This window comes from Eumetopias jubatus, unplaced genomic scaffold, assembly GCF_037043125.1.
Source record: "Eumetopias jubatus isolate StellerSeaLion01/CBP00866 unplaced genomic scaffold, mEumJub1_p1.0 scaffold_5, whole genome shotgun sequence".
Taxonomy (NCBI): Eukaryota; Metazoa; Chordata; class Mammalia; order Carnivora; family Otariidae; genus Eumetopias; species Eumetopias jubatus.
This window is the reverse complement of record NW_028274811.1, coordinates 27,693,913-27,713,002: the sequence shown is the minus strand read 5'-3', so window position 1 is coordinate 27,713,002 and position 19,090 is coordinate 27,693,913. Positions and strand designations below refer to the sequence as shown.

At 50.3% G+C, this 19,090-nt stretch overlaps 1 protein-coding gene across 3 annotated transcripts in view; it reads left to right on the top strand.

The window, feature by feature from the left end:
* Positions 1 to 19,090, top strand: part of VDAC1 (voltage dependent anion channel 1) — a 71,579-nt gene that overhangs the window by 24,102 nt on the left and 28,387 nt on the right. Inside the window, exon 2 of one of the 3 annotated variants that reach the window (XM_028103548.2) lies at positions 5,659 to 5,920. In XM_028103548.2, coding sequence (XP_027959349.1) covers positions 5,858 to 5,920 — 63 coding nt within the window. In that variant the 5' untranslated portion in view covers positions 5,659 to 5,857. Of the gene's footprint in view, positions 1 to 5,658; positions 5,921 to 18,676; positions 18,824 to 18,951; positions 19,040 to 19,090 lie in introns of those variants that run through there. The other 2 variants (XM_028103549.2, XM_028103550.2) reach the window with 2 other exon arrangements.

Here is a 19,090-nt window from a genome sequence, read left to right as displayed (position 1 = left end):
CACCTCTGTGCTAACAGGGCCTGGTCCCTGGCTAAGTCCACATCACCCAGGCTGAGCACGGGGTGGCTGAGGACTTCAGTCCACTTGGGTGGCTATCTGACCCCAGGTCATTAGCGCTGGGTCATTGGGCGGCCTTCTTTTGGAGCCTGCTGCACCCTCTTTGACTCATTCTGAGACAGCATTGACATGAGGGTTTCTGGCCTCTGAATTCACCTTTGGTTTGGTTTCTTCTTGGGCAGCTCAGAGCAGTTTTGTTTTTAAGTACAAACCCACAGAGCTGCTTTCCCCTTTCTCTGATCCCCCAAAACAAACAAAGGATGTTGGTCTGCATTTTGGTTTGTTTTGAAGCTGAGAGGAAAGTGAGGGAAATGGGTCACATCAGGAGCTCCGAGGGTGGCCAGGTCGGTCAGGGAATGTGAGGGTGAGTGGGGAGGGCTGGGCGGTGGCAGGGGTGGTGTGTCACTCCCTCAAAGGGCAGGCTGGCCAGCCCACCCCGGCTGGGCTCTGCTCCCATGGAGTTCCCCCATCACCAGGAATGCTGGGAGCTGGGGACTTCTCAAAGGGCCAGGAGAAGGACCCCACATTGAAGGGAGGAGGCCTGAGTCAGACTCCTGGCTCTGAGGTCCCTCACTGTGTGACAGGAAGCAAGGCCTGCCCCTCTCTGAACTTCAACTTCCTCCCTGGTAAAATGAGGCATCAGGGGGCGCCTGGGTGGCTCAGTTGGTTAAGCGACTGCCTTCGGCTCAGGTCATGATCCCAGGGTCCTGGGATCGAGCCCCGCATCGGGCTCCCTGCTCGGCGGGAAGCCTGCTTCTCCCTCTCCCACTCCCCCTGCTTGTGTTCCCTCTCTCGCTGTCTCTCTCTGTCAAATAAATAAATAAAATCTTTAAAAAAAAAAATGAGGCATCAGACTCTGTCCCACAGTGTCCCACCCTGTGTCTGCCACTTTTGCTGGTGGGGAGCAGGGGAGGCACCACTGACTGGGAGACACTCATGACCCTGACTTCCAGAGCCCACTCTGAGTAGCTAGTCCTAGACCCCCTGGAAAACGCTGGACATCTGCTGGGACCTTGGCCGTCAGACCTGGTCTCCCCCAGCCCAAGCTCCCCTCCTCCATCTTCCCTCTGGTCTGGTAGAGGTCCCCGTCCTATCTGGGGTCTATGATCCAAGGATGTGCCCCCCCACCCCAGGCCTGTGACCCCTCTAATAGGGCTTGCAGTTTCCTGAAACAGAAAAGATTAATTAGTTCAAGGAATTTTCAGCCCACAGGCAGAGAGGTCTCTTTTCTGACACCTCCGAGGGAAAGAAGTCACCTGCGCAAGATGAGCCCCGTCATGCCTGGGTGAACAGAGGTGTTCAGAAGGAGGTCCTGGGCTGGCCAAGTCCTTGAACCCCCAAGGAAAGGTGTTGGCAGTGTTTCTCCTTCAGCGGGGCCCGTGGCAGTGAGCTGAAAAAGTGAGCACATTTGTTCCAGAATAAATGAACTGGATCCTAAATGTTTTAAATTTCTTTATTAAAATCCATCTGTTTTGACACTTCTTAACCTTTTGTGTTTTTAATCTTTCTAGGGAAAGCTATAGACTGTCTTTTTGGAGAAAAAACACGTACAAAGAATTCTGTACCAGATTTAAAGGGTTTCACACCTCTCCATGCTGAGCTTTTAGGAAGCTGAGGTAATTCAAGGAGAAATGACTTGCTCAGGTGCCCCATTTCTCATTTGGGGTAATTGGGTTTTTCTTCAAAGGGCATTTTGGAGAGATGTGGAACCAGTTGCTGCTTTTAAGGCATGTGGTACCTACTTAGAAGTCTCTCTTGGTCAAAAGGGGAGGTCACTTTCTGGTGGACCCAGGGGAAGGAGGCCCTGGACTCTTGGACACTGAGAGGGGCCTATTTTGGTGTTCCTGGCGCTCTTTCAAATAAAAGGAAGGTACCGACACCCCTCCCTTTTTTTTAAAGTAATCTCTACAGCCAATGTGGCACTCAAGCTCACAACCCCGAGGTCAACAGTCAGGTGCTCTACCGACTAAACCAGCCAGGCACCCCACCCTTTTTGTTTTCTTAATTGACCCCCTCATAGGTGTGTGGGAATTTGCTCTCTATGTGTTGGGGCACAGCTTCTGGGACCCCTTGCAGCCCCACCGAAGCTCCACCAGCAACAGCTTAGAAATCTAGGGGAAACGCCTCTGGATCGACATCCCACACTCTTAGCGTGAATAAGACCTCAAGTGGCCAGAGGGGACCCCTCTGGCTCTGAGGACTCAGCCTCCTCCCAGACACTCAGATTTCGGGGGCGGGTCTCTAGCCCTGCACACTTCTTTGGCCAGCTTCTAGCGCCACCTGGTGGCTAGTTCTCTCATAGCAACCAGGTCTCCCTCTGGCCACAGAGGGTTCTCAGCCTCTGCAGGCTGCACCGGGGAATCACCAGAAGGAGGTTTTCACAATACTCCTGTCGAGGGCAGAGGGAGGAGAGGCACCGCAGACCAGTTAAATCATCATCTCTTGGGGGTGGGGACGGCATCCATGTTTTTTAGAGCGCTGCAGAAGATACCAAAGTCAAGCCAGGGTTAGGGATCCCTGTGGTGCCAGTAGGTTGGTTCCCGCCCGGGTCCTGTGCTAACCCACCAGCAAGGGTGGGTAGGGTGGGGAAATAGTCCAGAGGCTTCCTGAAGAACATGTTTCACTCCCCTTATGTAGACCGGCTCCAGTGCTCTCACAATGCTCTCACAACTCTCACAATTCAGAGGCACACAGACCAGTGAGTTATGATCACCGCAGTGGAGAATGTTGTGAATAAAGAACCGGGTCTGTGATCTGGCCTTGACATTAGTGTGTGTGGACATTTCACTGGAGTCCCTAGGTTTTCTATGAGCATTTGCTCATTTTGTGTCTGACCTCAGGGAAAATATTCAAAAGTCAATATAGACACACTTTGCGTTAGCTGGAGGTCTATTAACTGACTCTGTCTCCCAAGGTTTTGGTATCCAAGGTTGATTTGGAGCTTACTATCAAGATACAAACAGAACTACTTTAGTTGTTCTGGGCTAATTAGCAAAGGGTAAAAGGACTTAATTGGTGCAGAATGTGTTTCAAGGTGAAAGCTCAGAGAATATTCCAGAACATTCTACAAATGAAGGTTTAAAGCAGTGCGAACCAAGAAAAGGCTTGGGAGAATCGAGATATCTTTTCAAAAGTCCTTTCATGTTTTCAGAACTACACCGTAGTTATTCTGAACTCCTGAGCGTCTGCCCTGTGCTGCCCCACGCATTGTCACATTGTGAGCGGTATTTGGGATGGAGGGGAGGAGTCACTGGCATTTGGACAAGAAGTAAAGTCTCTACTCCTGACCATGGCAGGCAAAAACCTGTAGGTTCTGCCCCTGCCTTCAAACCTCCTTTCTTAGCACTCCACCCTCCATGGCTTCACTCTAGCCATACCCAACTTTTTGCTGCTTCTCAAGCATGTCAGACTCGTTCCTACCTCAGGGCTTTTGCACTTGCTGTTTGCTTTGCTCGGACCATTCTTGTCCCACATATTTACATGGTTCTGAGTTCTTTCAGGCCTCTGCTCTGAACTTTCCTGACCGTCCTAAGTAAATGAGGACCCTCACCTAATTAACCCCATTTTGTGTCCTCCACTGCAATCTTCACTATTTGAAATGTATCATTCATGTGTTTGTTTCCTTTTTATTCTTGTGAACTCCATGCATTGTAACTCCTTTAGGGTAGAGACCATATCTAGCATTTACTACAATGCCTCCAAGCTCTGGCACAGACCCTGGCACATAGATGTGATTTAATATATACTCTTTTTTTTTTTTTAAGTGAGCTCTATGCCCATCAATGGGGCTTGAACTCATGACCCCAAGATCCACAGTCCCATGCTCTACCGACTGGGCCAGCCAGGCTCGCCTGGCAAGTGGTGATTTTCTGTTTCCATTATTAATTTATTTTTGGGGATTCTAATGTAAGGAAGAATTGTCCCTTCTCCCCTATGTATTTATTTAGTATTTATGTCTGTATGGATTCATGGACATTTATTTTATTCTTCGGGTTATAATCCATTAATATCATTATTTGTTTTGTTGGTCAAATTGTCCCAGGTTTGCTGGGTGGCTCAGTCAGTTAAGCACCTGCCTTCGGCTCAGGTCATGATCCCAGAGTCCTGGGACCGAGCCCCGCATCGGGCTCCTTGCTCAGCGGGGAGTCTGCTTCTCCCTCTCCTTCTGCTGCTCCCCCTGCTTGTACTCTCTCTCTCTCTCTCTCAAATAAATAAATAAAATCTTTAAAAAAATTGTCCCAGGTTTGGCAGCTGGGAGCTGTTTCGGGTGGGCTCCAGTGCATACCTATCCCCCCCTTTTTTTTTTCCTTAGCGAAGTTGTGATTTCTGGATCTGTAAGATATACCAGGCTCCTCTTGTACTTTCTCTGCCTCAGCTCTGGGCCCAGCCATTTTTCAAGGAGTCCTGATTGATCTATTGGAGCATGGTGTGTAGAAACCAAGATCTGGGTCCTTGGTGGACTCACTGTTACTGGAGCATCACTACTTCTAGGTCCTCTCCATGGACAGGGCTAGGAAATATACACCCATGTAGACTCATATGCATACATCTCAAGCCCTTTTTTCTTTTTAAGATTTTATTTATTTATCTGAGAGAAGGAGAGAGAAGTAGCATGAGCAGGGGAGGAGCAGGGGGAGAGGGCGAAACCAGCTCCCCGCTGATGCAGGGCTCTATCCCAGGACCCTGAGATTGTGACCTGAGCCAAAGACAGACTCATAACTGACTGAGCCACCCAGGCGCCCCTGAACTTAAGTACTAATCAGCATTCACTAAGTGCTGAAATTTAAGTGACTGGCTAAGTCATTCTTCTGCTACAGTATACATTTTAAATTTAGGCATGGCATTGCTGAAACTTCTTCATGTCAATATGATTTTTGCTTCCCTTTTTCATGAAGGGAAAATTCTTTTTTTAAAAGATTTTATTTATTTATTTGAGAGAAAGAGAGTGACCGAGAGAGAGAGAGAGAGAGAGAGAGACACGCAGGGGCAGAGGGAGAGGGAGAAGCAGACTTCCCGCTGAGCATGGAGCCTGACCTGGGGCTCCATCTCATGACCCATGAAATCAAGTGACCTGAGCCGAAACCAAGAGTCTGACCCTTCACCACCTGAGCCACCCAGCCCCCCATAGATACTCTTTTGCATTTTTCCTTCTTTCATTAATCTCTTGGGAATTGATTTGTATTGGGTTCCTTATTTTTCTTTCCAGCAGCAAGCTACTCCATTATGTGGTCATATACCATAGTTTATTCAACCACTCTGCTGTGCATGGACACTTAGGTGGTTTCCAGTATTATGCAATTACATACAATTCTGCAGTGAATAGCCTTGTGAAGGCGTATTTTGTATTGTTGGAGGTGTGTCTTCAGAGTAAATTCCCAGAAGTGGCTGCTGGCTCAAAAGGTAAGTGCAGATCTAGTTTTGGGAGGTCACACGCCAGTCCGCTAATGCTGCTGTATAGCAAATGGCCACAAATCCAGTGGCTTAAAGCAGCACAAGTTGATTGTCTTCCAGTTCTGGAGGCCAGAACTCTGACACCAAGGTTGTCAGGGCCATGCTCCCTCCGAGACACTGGGACAGAATCTGTTTCCTTGCCTTTTCCAGGGTCTGGAGCTGCATCCCTTCAGACCTCTTCTATCAACAAAGCCACGGCGCAGCATTGTACTTCCGTAAAGAACCCCTCTCCGGCTCTCTTATAAGAATACCTACAATGGCATTCAGGATCCATGTGGGTAATCCAGGATAATCTCTATCTCAAGATCCTTAACTGGATCCCTTTGGCTGTATAAAAGGAATCTGTAAAATGCACAGATGGCAGAGATTTGGGACCTCAATTTCTTTGGGGACACTCTTCAGTTCACCACAGGTAATGCAGGCTTTTTTGAACTAAGTGATTTTTTATTTTATTTTATTTTATTTATTTGACAGAGAGAGACAGTGAGAGAGGGAACACAAGCAGGGGGAGTGGGAGAGGGAGAAGCAGGCTTCCCGCCGAGCAGGGAGCCGATGTGGGGCTCGGGGCTCGATTCCAGGACCCTGGGATCAAGAGTCGCATGCTCCTCCCACTGAGCCAGCCAGGCGCCCCTAGAGCATTTTCTCTTGGGTCCCTTGGGCTCCCTGGGGAAGAGGCTTTGTTCCAGCAAATCTGGGCCTCATTCATGGTTCCAGCACAAACAAAGAGCTGAGGGGAAAACTCTTTCACTCTGAGGCCCTCTGGTCTGAGCTTTCTTATGATGAGAGCTACCAAACAGAACCTGGTGGGGCAGTTTCCTGTCTGAACAGATGCTAAAGGACCAGAAGATAGTGCTGGGGGATCTGTACATTATTTAGGACCTTACTGTTCCGTGTGGTAGGCACTAGCCACATGTGCTATTTGATGCTTTATGCTTATTTCATATGTAAATTAAAAAAACTTTTTATTTTAAAATAACTATAGATTTCCAGGAAGCTACAAAAACAGTAGAGAGGTCTCCTCTACCCTTGCCCCAGCTTCCCTCAATGGTTACATTTTATATGACTGTAGCACAGTATCAAAACCAGGAAATTTACATTGGTACAATGTGTGTATTGTCCTCTGTCATTTTCTCACACGTGTGGATTTGTGTAACTGCTGCCATAATCAAGATACAGAACTATTTCATCATCACAAAGCTCTCCCACGTGTCACCCCTGCAGAGTTGCCTACCACCCTTCCCCCCACCTCTCCCCCGCCCCCGTAACCGCTTCTGTTTTCCATCTCCATAATGTTAGCATTTTGAGAATGTTACATTCATAGAAGCATACTCGTGTGCTATTTCAAGTTTAATTCATTAAAATTAAATCAAATTTAAAATTCAGTTCCTCAGTCATACCAATCACATTTCTAATGCTTAGTAGCCACATGTGGCTAGTGACCATCAGTGGACAAGCATGGATATAGGACTGTTCTATCGCTGCAGAAAATTCTATTGGAAAGTGCTGCTTTCGGGAGTAAGACCAGAGCCATGGTTCACGAATGCTGATTCATAGACCAAATCTGATTCATAGACCAAGACACGAGATAGAGTCCTGAGTATATTACTTAACTACTACTCTATAATAAATGATCCCCAAAGGTAGTGGCTTAAAACAATCAACCTTTATGATGTTGCGTACTTTCTGTAAGTCAGGGCTCAGGAGTGATTCAGCTGTGTTGTTAGGCTCAGAGTCTCTCATGAAGTAGCAGTAAAATGTTGGCTACGGCTGTGGTCATCTGAAGGCTGGGCTGGGCTGGAAGACCTGCCCCCAAGGTGGCTTCCTCAAGAGGCTGGCAAAATAGTGCTGCCCATTAGGGTGTCTACTAGTCTCCACTTGCACAGGACTAGCCTAAGAGGTTCCCTGATTGTGGGACTTAGAATGTATAAACTGGGACTGTCCTGGACACACAGGAACAGTTGTTGATGGGGGGACACCATTGCTCCCAACGCGGGCCTCCTGCAGGGCTGCTCTCATGTCCTTATGACATGGCGCTCGGCCTCTCTCAGAGCGAGTAATCCTACAGAGAGCAAGGCAGAAGCTCCCATGTCTTTCAGACCTGCCTTGGAAGTCACACGGCATTGCTTCTGCTGCATTTTGTCATTAGAAGCAAGTCACCGAAAACTCTGGTCCCCATGCAAGGAGGGGGGAATTAGGATCCACCTTTGTGAAGGGAGGATTGGGAAAGGATTAGTGGACTTAGTATAAACCCTCCACACTGGCCTACGGGATCCTGAGGGGGCAAATGGGGCAGGGCCTAGGAATCCAAACTCTATTCCCTGACTGCCCCTGATGTGCCCGTCACAGGCTTGCCTGGCCTCAAGGACCCTTCCCACCCTGAGATGGTGGTCATCTCCCCTACTTCAGTAGACATTGACAGGAAGCAAGAGGGGGAAGGGTGACTCCAAGCCAATGAAATTGGTGAGCTGAGCGTGATACCTGAAGCTTTGTTCGATTGTATGGATGTCCCTTACTATGGTGTACATGAACAACTGGGGAACCATTTAGAAAATCCTACCTGTAACATTGAACCTGTTACAGGGCGCCTGGGTGGCTCAGTTGGTTAAGCGACTGCCTTCGGCTCGGGTCATGGTCCCGGAGTCCTGGGATCGAGTCCCGCATCGGGCTCCCGGCTCGGCGGGGAGTCTGCTTCTCCCTCTGACCCTCTCCCCTCTTATGCTGTTTCTCTCTCTCTCTCTCTCTCTCAAATGAATAAAATCTTTTAAAAAAAGTGTTTAACATTGAACCTGTTACAAATGATCATCACCAAACCATGTATCAAAACCTGGGAAAGACAGGATAATATATATATATATAAAATTTGTCAAGTGTATATCATGCATACTTGAGGGATGGTTGAGATGCCCTAGCAAGACATGGACAAGGTCTGGGAATGAATTTATTATACAAAAAAGAACATAGTTCCAGTTATGGTAGGTGGGTGGTGAATACTCTAAAGAAATGCATATTACTGTTGGTTTTATTGTCTCTTCAATAAAAGAGGGTCATTCCTCTTCAGACCTTAGCTCACCTGTCACCTTTTCAGAGACCTTTCCAAACTTCTTGGTTAAAGTTGGTCTTCTCTGTATAATTCGGTATTTTAGTGCCTTGTTTGTGCCCACATAGCACTTGTCACATTTGCAAATGCTCTCTCCCTGCAGCCTGTGAGCTCCCTCAAGAAAGGTAGGGACTGTGTCTGCTTTTGTCTCCCAAGGTCTCTCTAGGGCCAGCACAGTGCCTTGGACATGCTTGCTGCTCAGGAATTGTTAATTGAGGCATGAATGAGGTGAGGTCTGAAGGAAGGAGGAGGGAGATGCTGCAGGTGCAGGAGGGAGAGCTCATGGTTTGTTGGGGGAGGGGAGGCTGGGATCAGCCTAGTGCAGTGGGCCCTGATCCGGGGATGTCTAAGACTGCATGGGCCAGCACTTGAGAATCTGATTAAATCAGTGTTTTGCAATCTTGGCACTGTTTATATTTTGGGTTAGATAATTCTTTGTTGTGGGGGGCTGTCCTGTTTAATATGTTTAGCGGCATCCCAGGCCCCTGTTCCCTCGAGGCCAATACCACATCCTCCCTTGTGACATTTAAAAACATCTCCAAATGTTGCCAAATGCCCCCTGGCGACTGCCCATGGAGGTGGGTCAGAAAACCAGTCCATCACCCTAGTGAGCCTGAAATCTTTGCATGAAGATGAACTGAGGATGTAAAAGAGGGACACTGAAGCCTGTCTCACATAGGAACCGCTCTCTTGAGAACGTGTTAGTCAGAATCGTCTGGGCAACAGGCACGGTGTGTGCTGCCACCTATTGGTGGACGCTTGGGAGTGCACCCATGGCAACACAGACCCAGGGACCGCTAAGCAACTTGCCCGGCAGGTGGGCGGCAGCAGGGCTGGCCCTGAAGGGCTTCTCCTTAAGGATGGGCCAGGGAAGTCCCAGATAAGGCCAGCCAGCGTGTAGCAACCAGGAGAGCCAGTGGGAACAGGACATTTTCCTATCATTTTGGTCAAATGTTTAATGATGTGTTTTTTTTTTTTTAAGATTTTATTTATTTATTTAATTGACAGAGAGAGACAGCGAGAGAGGGAACACAAGCAGGGGGAGGGTCAGAGGGAGAAGCAGGCTTCCCGCGGAGCAGGGAGCCCGATGCAGGGCTCGATCCCAGGACCCTGGGATCATGACCTGAGCCGAAGGCAGTCGCTTAACCAACTGAGCCACCCAGGCGCCCCTAATGATGTGTTTGTTAAAAAAAAAATCAGGCCAACTTACTTATTTCTCTCTTCCTTTTTCCTGCAGACACTATGATCCCTCCTCCTTAGAAATACTCTGATTTGGGCTTGGCCCTCAAGGGTTTGTATCAGGACAGGGACCCTTTGAGATGGGGTCATGCCCAGCTTCTTGTTCCTCAACCACTCCCCTTGGCCAGACTGCCGGTGATCCCAGAGGCAGCCCCCTCCCACAGGCTACCCTTGTGTGCGGGGGCGTGAGGATTGATGGGGGAGAGGGCAGGAGGTTGGCACCTCCCATGGCCAAACCCAAACTTACCATCTTCTGCTACACCTGCCCCTTTTCTGTGCCCCCAGCTCTACAGGGACAGCACCAGCCCTATTTACACAGCCAGAAACATCACCTCCATCACTGAGTCCTACAGGTTGTGCTTCCTCTGAGTCTACTTTATCTACCCTCCCACCTCCATTGCTGTTTTCACCATTGTCTGAGCCCCCCCTCATCCCAAGCCTAGGTCAGTGCAGTGGCTCCACTGGACTCTTCTATTCCATGCAGTGTTGCCTGAGGTCAAACACTGGTGGCTGCATTGAGCTGGAAGCTTGGCCAGGACTGTAATGTTCTAGATGGCTACACTCACGTATCTGGTAGCTGGGGCTGAGGATGGGGGTGGGGAAGTAACTCAGTATCTCTCTCTCCTGCAGGGTAGTTGAACGTATCTGGGGGACTGGGGCTACAAAAGACAAAGAAGGGAAGTTCCTTGGCCTCTAAAGTCTAGGCTTAGAACTGGCACACTGTTCCTTCCAGCACATTCTGTGGGTCAGAGCAGGACCCAGGGCCCGCCATGTTTTAATAGGAGGGGAAGTAGACTCCACCTCTTGGTGAGAGACTCCTGATGGTTGGGAGGAACTGGCCACCATCTTTGCAGACCACCCACCATACCCACCACCCTCGGGTCAGTTCAGCCTCTCCATTAAAGATTCACTTACTCGGGGCGCCTGGGTGGCTCAGTTGGTTGGGCGACTGCCTTCGGCTCGGGTCATGATCCCAGAGTCCTGGGATCGAGTCCCGTATCGGGCTCCCAGCTCAGTGGGGAGCCTGCTTCTCCCTCTGGCCCTCTCCCATCTCATGCTGTTTCTCTCTCTCTCTCCCTCTCAAATAAATAAATAAATAAATAAAATAAAATCTTTAAAAAAAAAAGATTCACTTACTCACTGCATTTCCGCTTAAAAGTCTCCTGTCAGGCTGTCCTGAGTAGACCCTCCCCCCATTGCTTTCTACCCCTACACTGCCGACATTTACCAGCACTTGACATTATAGTTCATATTTATTGGCTAACTTGTAGTCTTACCCACTGTACAGTAAGCCCCAAGAGGGGAGGGACTATGTCTGTTTAGTTCAGTGCCAAGTCCTCAATATCTGCAAGAGCGCCTGGCCCATTGTAGGAACTCAGTACATGTTTGTTGAATGAATGAATGTTCCTAAGAGACTTTCTTCCATAGCACTTACCAAAGTTCATCATTACATGTAGATTTGTATGGTGATTTGAGCAAAGTCTGTCTTTTCCACAAAGAAATACCCACCATTATATTATATTGCTACTTCTCAGGGCAGTGTCTGGAAAATTGGAACCCGCAATGAATTTTGGCTGAATGAATGGAATCTGAGTGGAGGGACAGGCTGCAGGGCAAAAAGTGAAGCATCTTCCTAGGGAGTCCTCCCACTTTACAACACACAGACACTGGATCTTGAAGAGGGCTGTAAATAAAAATATTTTGAGGGGCACCTGGATGGCTCATTTGGTTAAGCAACTGACTCGATTTCAGTTCAGGTCATGTTCTCAGGGTCCTGGGATGGAGCCCCCGTCGGGCTCTGCGCTCAGTGGGGAGTCTGCTTGTCCCTCTCCCTCTGCTCTCTCTCTCTCTCTTTCCCCCTCTCTCCCTCTCTCGCTGATAAATAAATAAAATCTTTAAAAAAAATTAAAGAAAATGCTCTGAATTGATATTCTTTAACCCCCCCCCCTCGTTGGGAGTAGCCACACCCTGAATTTCTCACTGTGAGGCTATGTAAGGTCACAGAGCATTTCTCTGAGGACCACTGGGGCTGCTTCTGAAAAACGTGGGTGGTGGCCCCACCCCCAAAATATTAATGCAGCACCTTGATTGGGGAGACCCCACCACCTGCATATACCAGCCGCCCTCCAGGTGATTCTCATATGCACCACAGTTTCAGAAACATTGCTTTCCATTTCTGTGTTCTAAGTTTGGGTTTCTGGGGGCTGGGTTTTTCTGTAAACCACCTGTGTCTCTTAAATTCTTGATAGCTGTATTTCCCTCAGAAGGCTTTGTAAACAAGCAGTCTGTTCCATCATCTCTGAAAAATAAGGCATGTTTCCTTACCTTTTGGGGAATCTGATGCTCAGGATCATGGAGAGATGATCATTGGTCCAATCCCCTATGGTTGGGCAGGATCATGCTTAAACCACAGCAGGCAGAAAGGAAGCAAAACTGGGTTTCTCCTTCTGCAGATTTACTAGGTGTGGAATTAGGAGGTTTGTATCTGGAGCTTAGAGAGAGAAGAGGTGGGGTCCTTGATATGGGGAGGCCCTTGGTACAGTTAGTGGGAAGCCAGTATTGCCCCAGGGTTGAGGAGGAACTGGGGAGGGAAAGAAAGGGAGAAAGGGCTTACTCTTCTTATGTAAAGAAGGGAAGAACTTGTTTTGTAAGGCCAGGGCAGCAGGGCTGCTAAGTTTAGATTTGAACCTGAAACTTCTGAACTTCGAGAGGCTTCTGAGGCTGCCGCTCCCTTGGGCGGTGCTGTCAGGAAGGGCTGTGTCTCTGGCTCCATGGTCTCCACCTGGGCAGCTGGGGGAGATGGTGGGCATTAGAGGAAGGAGAGACCTAACCAGTTTTAGGAAAGCTATGGCAGGGGTGCCTGCGTGGCTCAGTCCTTTAAGTGTCTGACTTCGTTTCAGGTCATGGTCCCAGGGTCCTGGGTTCGAGCCCCGCGTCGGGCTCCCTGCTCAGTGGAGAGCCTGCTTCTCCCTCTCTCTTGTGCTCTCTCTCTGTCAGGTAAATAAATAAAATAAAGAAAAAAAGGAAAGTTACAGCATTTCCAGAGAAAACCCTGATGGTCAGCCCAACCCCTACAATGTCTCCTCCAGCAAAGAGGACAGTAGGTCATGGAGGGGGCGGGGAATGAGAGACTGCGGGGGGGGGGGGGGGGCAATGGCAGGAACACTTTGGCTCAGTAGCCAGTAGCCAACCTGGCTGCTGATTTGTTGCCTGCCTACCTGTCACTGCCCCCATCAGCCAGAACGTCCCTCCCACCTGCCAGGACTGAGGGGAGGCGCTGGTGGTGGGGCCAGTGGGGAAGCCCCAACTGTCTTGGAGCCCCTTGGAGGGGGTCTCTGGAATAAGAACCAGCAGGCAGTGTGGTCTCAGCTAGGGCAGATGCTGGGTCTGAGAGCAGACCTTGGTCAGCCAGGAGAAACCAGGAGAAGCCAGTCAGTCCTCTTCCTACGGAATGTCTGTGTGTCCGGGTGTTTGTGAGTGGGGGTGGGGGGCGGCTTAGCGGAAGTGCTATGTGAGAGGGAGCACAGCCTACAGAACCATCCCCTCTGACACCAATTGCAAGTCTCAGGGTTTCCAAGATCGCTTTTACATGTAATAATGTACGGAGACTTGTAGAACTCTCTGAGAGCCATTATACTCACAGTTATGGTTATGGAATATTGCCAACTAGGGAAGTTCAGTCTAGCCTGGGTGACCAGAGATTTACTGGGGTTCCGTAGCCAATTGTCCACATAGCTGACATCAGCTTCCAGTCTCTCCCAAAGTCCAGCAGCTACTGTGACTCAAAGCCCCCACCCTAAATCACATTGTTAATTTATCTAGTAGCTGGTCCCCACCCTAAATCACATTGTTGATTTATCCTGTGTGGCCAGCCCTCACCCTAAACGAAGATACTCCTATCTGGCATGACCTTGCAAGGGCTCAGAGATTATTTTCCAGAAGCTAAGGGCAAGTTCCAGACCACTCTTAGAATGAGGTGAGGTTAAATTCTTTATCACACAGGCAGATTAAACAGCCCCCAGCCCACCCCAAGGCTTTGAGGCCATTCTTCCCGGATGATTGACAACCCATAGGCATGATGCCTAGCTGTCTGGCCAGGAGGACAGAGAACAGCTGTCCCCAAAGTGTGCCACCTGCCTAGAGGGAGGAGTAAGCCACTCCAGGTCAGTCACCTCTCTTTGCGCTGTGTGCCACTCACCATCTATTAAGACGTTTGTTTACTCACCATTTACTGAACACCTGCAATGTGAACAGCATTCTAAGGAGGAGATGGAGAATAAAGAGCAAACCAACAGTGAAATAATTTTAAAGTGAGCTATGTGCTATTAAGGAAACAAAGGACTGATCTCAGAGTAAGGAAAGAGGGGAGAAAAGAACCTGCTCTAGATTGCATGGCAGGAAAAGGCAGCTTTAAGTAGGTTCCATGTTAGCTGAGAATGAGAAAGGAACCAGCTGTGGGAAAGACAGGGGAAGAGCATGCCTAGTATAGGGGCACTTGGGCCTCAGCAGCCACGTGATGCCTCCATACAGCTTGTGAAAAGGCACCCAGAGGCAGAAACATAATTGCTTCCTTGTGGCTGACACAACCCTGTCAGAACCCAAGGCTTCATGAGCCATGTCTGGACAGGATCTCAGCTCCACACATCCCCTTGGCCTGTGCCTGTGCAGTGTATAAGCCACAAGACCTGACATGGTAACCTTGGACAGACAGTGCCTGGAAGCAAGCACCCCTGGGGCAGCCCTACTGGGTTGGTGCCAGAAACCAGGCCATTTTAGCTCCATCTGACCTCGCCTGCTTTTCAAATAATGTTTTGCCTGTTAGCAGAGGCCAGGGTGCAGAAATTGGGAAATTCTTCCTCAAGTCCCAGACCTTTGAGCAGTCCATGAAAGTCAAGGGCAAGAGGCATTTCTGTGTCTGTCCTCAGGGCACACTGCACTGACCACTTACTGTTGGGGTCTGGAAGAGGAGTTCCCTGTCTCTTGCAGTAAAAGAGGATCCTAGCTGAATTTTTTCCTGGTTTTCTTCATCTTTTGCAGGACCGAGTACAGGCTGAGCAAAGGATAAACTCTTGCTGCCTTTTAGCTCAGAGGTCTCTGGTAGGATACCAACCCAAGTCAGTTCCGCTTAGTACCCTCAGCCCCACCCAAACACACCCACACCCATGTGAGCATGCGCACACATTGGGGGTCCCTGTCAGGGGCCCTTACAAGTACCAGAGCTGGACCGGGATTGAGCCTCAGGTTTGCCATACAGGTTTGCCATGTAGTGGTAGATCTGCATTCCAAATCACAGGTAGTTTTATACAGCAGAAATCCTGCCTCTTTTCATGATTGTTTGATCTCGGGGCGCCTGGGTGGCTCATTCAGTTAAGTGTCTGCCTTTGGCTCAGCTAATGATCCCAGGGTCCTGGGATCGAGCCCTGAGTAGGGCTCCCTGCTCAGTGGGGAGTCTGCTTCTCCCTCTGCCTTCCTGCTTGTGTTCTCTCTCACATAAATAAATAAAATCTTAAAAAAAAAAAGTTGGAACTTAAGAGAACATAAAAACAAAAACACTATATATATATATATAGGTTGGAATAATTAGGACGGGCGCCTGGGTGGCTCAGTCGGTTGAGCGACTGCCTTCGGCTCAGGTCATGATCCTGGAGTCCTGAGATCGAGTCCCGCGTCGGGCTCCCTGCTCAGCGGGGAGTCTGCTTCTCCCTCTGACCCTCTTACCTCTCGTGCTCTCTGTCTCTCATTCTCTCTCTCTCAAATAAATAAATAAAATCTTTAAAAAAAAAGGAATAATTAGGACATGAACATCTTTGAGAGGTCATTATTCTGTCCACCACGGTTTGTCTCTACAGTTTTTAACGTCGTGGTTGCAGTAATACTAATACATGATTGCCTTCCATTAGCATTGTAGTAGAAATACTTCCCCATAGGAAGGCTTTGTGACCCTCTTTCCTCGAGGATATGAATGCTCTATAGAAGGTATAAGCTTCAATTTGCTCAAGCTGGAAACCAGGCTGTATTCCACTCTGGGCTGCTACACATCTTTCTGACGCTAGTATGCCCCATTCTTGGGATTGCTTTAGCACGGGTTCCCAGGAAGAGAGAGGTCAAAGGATTAGGTTTATGATTCTTGTTATATATTGCCTGATTGCTTTCCAGGACTATATCAGTTTACACTACCTCTCCTGATCAACCTCACCTGGCTTTCTTAAAAAAAAGTTCTCTCATTTAATAGTAAAGGTATTGTATCGCATTAAAGAATATTTGGGACATATAGAAAGAGCTAAAGGAAAAAAAACCCACTCAGTTCCATAAATTGCTTTTCTTAAGTTATTTATTTATTTATTTGTAATCTCTATACCAATGTGGGGCTTGAACTCATGACTCATAGTCAAGAATCACCAAGTCCCATAACCTGATACCCAACTTTCATTAATCATAAATTTCCTTCCAATATTTCTCTCTGTGTGTATGTATATATAATTTTTTAAAAAAATCATGTATATGATGTTGGAACTTCTTGGAACTGTTTTAAATCCTAGGAACCTCATGGTTTTGGATATGCCGGAGAAATTTTTTATTGTGTTTATCTTGGGATGTCCCCAGGATCTGGTCCCTGTCTCTCTTTTGTGGGCTGGCTTCATTCTTAAGGGCAAGTCTTTACTTCAAAAGCCCCAGGAAGTCTGGCCAGGGTCATTGGTCCATCCCCATAGCCAGTAGCATGCAGTGCTTTGATTGGTCCAAGAAAGGCCCCGGAGTCGGGGATGGAGTCAGTTCCATCAGAGCTTGTGGACTGACAGGAGGGGGTGAAGGGTCATTTCCTCCAAAGAAAAACTGTTATACCTGACCTGGGTTTATTAGTTCATAATTGCAAGAGAGGACCTGATTGGCTGGTGTTGAGTCAGGTGCCCACTCCCAGCTCAAACCCCTGGAAGACAGAGTGAACATGGGGTTGCTAAGCCTGGCATGACAGGCTGCCTTGTTCAGTTCTCCCCTTGGGGCTGTGGTGGGGAGGGGTCAACATTGGGGTCTGAGGATTCCATGTCTCACCAGATTTCTTCACTGTTTTCTGAGTGCTTACCTGTTTTCTCTCCCATTTTAAACTCGTCACAGCCCTCTGAAGTTGAAGCTGAGCGGTTAGCCTTGTTGCCCAGGGTCACACCGCCAGTGAGTCAAAGGGCACTCACGTTATTATTATAGCAGCACCTAGGGGAGCCCTAGAAGGGACCCAGAGCAGGTGGGGCATGGGGAACTCTTCCCATGCTGAGGAGTCCTGAAAGGGGGTTTGGCAAAGGAATGCTGGAGAGGAGGGAGCCCCTAGGACATTTGGACCAAGCATCACACCTGGGCTTCACTGACCCAGGGTGAGGCATTTGCTCCTAGCTCATGTGAGGTTTCCAGAATCCCATCTTCCCATAGAGCCATCTGGTTCTGCCCTGCCTCCCTGAGGTTCTGTCCTCCCAAACTCCACTGTACTGCACTCATGGGTGACCAGGGGCTTTCCTTGTCTCACTCTCTCCAGCAGTGTGCCGGGACCTTTGTGTGCAGAGTGGAGATGACCACGCTGGGAAGCTCTGAGTCCTGCAGTCAGCCATGGAGCTTCTCATGGGCTTGGGGAGAGTTCTAGCATTGGTCCTCCACGCTCCAGGACCTCAGGGGGTTTAGCTGTGCTTGCTTACATTTTCAATCAGACTTGAGCCCTCTACAGAGCCCAGTGCTCCTTGTCTGCACCCCGCCCCCCCATAAGCTAGCGCCCTTCTTCCTCAACATCCCACCCCCACTGGAACACCAGTTGCCCTTTCCCATTTAAACAGCCATCTCTTTCCAGAAGCCTGTCCTGACTGCCTCTGCCCAAGCCCCAGTTGCCTACTCCTTGAATTTGTGCCACAGGTGTTAGCCACCGCTAGGGAGTGTCCTGATTCCGTAGCCCTGCACCGCCTCCACCGGGGCCCCAGACGCCCCAAGCCTCGGAGAACGTTTGTTGGCTGAGGCGAAGGTCGTGCAGAATCTTCATCCAGCCACGAAGTGATTCATTCTTGGGAACACGCAGTGGTAATTCTTTGATGAAGGAGACCACCCGCTCAGGCCTAGCGGGGAGACGCCACACTCTTTACCGGGGGAGGCAGGCCCCTGGTGGACGCGCATTCCCCGATGGGGCCCCCGGCTGGCCAGAACCTGCATTACGTCTGCGCGCTGGGAGACTCAGGAGATAGTCTGGCGAAACGCAATTTACTTTTTTCACTTCACAAAATGCTCGGAAAATGGCTCCTAGCAGTTTCGCTCCAGGGAAAAAGTGTCTGCTAATCTGGAGTGCAAACTCGGCGCACAGGGGTTTTTCTCAGCGCTTTGCCCTCGGCCGCCGCGGGGCTCGGCGAGCCTGGCGTAGTGCAAGGAAGGGTCAGAGGAGGGAAACATTGCGTCGGGAGCCGGGGGCCGGGAGCCGGGAGCCGGGGAGCGACAGTCGTGGCCTCTCCTTCGTATCCGCGCCGCCTTGGGCGCCCAGTCCCCCAGCCAGGCCTGGGACTACCCCCAGGGGCACAGAGCCCCATGTAACATCCCGTGCGGGCTTTGCCCGGGTAGGGGTCCCGGGGGTCACCCAGGCCACCCGGGCTAGGCGCTGGTCCAGCAACGCTCGCCGCATCATCTCCTGGGGGAGGGCGACTGTCTCCCAGCCGCGAGGTCGGGATGGGGGCCCAGGATCCCGCGCGTCTTCTGTTAGCGCAGGACCCACCCCACCCCCGGCCACCGCTCAGCGAACCGGAAGACCTTCCCCCTCCTCCACGCAAGCTTCACCCCGGCGGATTTCCAGCCAGGACTGGCCCGCACGGACGGCCGGCACGCGTGTCCCCGCGCACGCACACAGCCTGCGCACGTCAGCCCTCACGCCGCCTCGTCCCCGTGCCCGGGCGCACGGAGCTCTCACGCGTGCCCGCACACCCGGTGGGCACACGTATCCGCGGCGGGCACTGAGAGCACACGAAGGTAAGGGCGCGGGCCCGCTGGGGACCCGGGCCCAGGCCTGGTCGGTGTCCGGGGCGGGCTCAGGGGCGGAGCTCGCGGGTCCCGGCGCGCAGGGTCGGGGCGGGTCCGCGCCGCCGCCGTCCGCGCCGTCCCGCCCTCGGCCCGGCAGCTCGCTCCGTTCCTCTCGCTGCAGCCCCCGCGGTAGCAGCCGCCGAGCCCGCCGCCACCGCCCCTGAGGTAGGCGCCTCGGACCCGGGTCCGCGCTCAGCCCCGGGGAGCTGAGGGGGT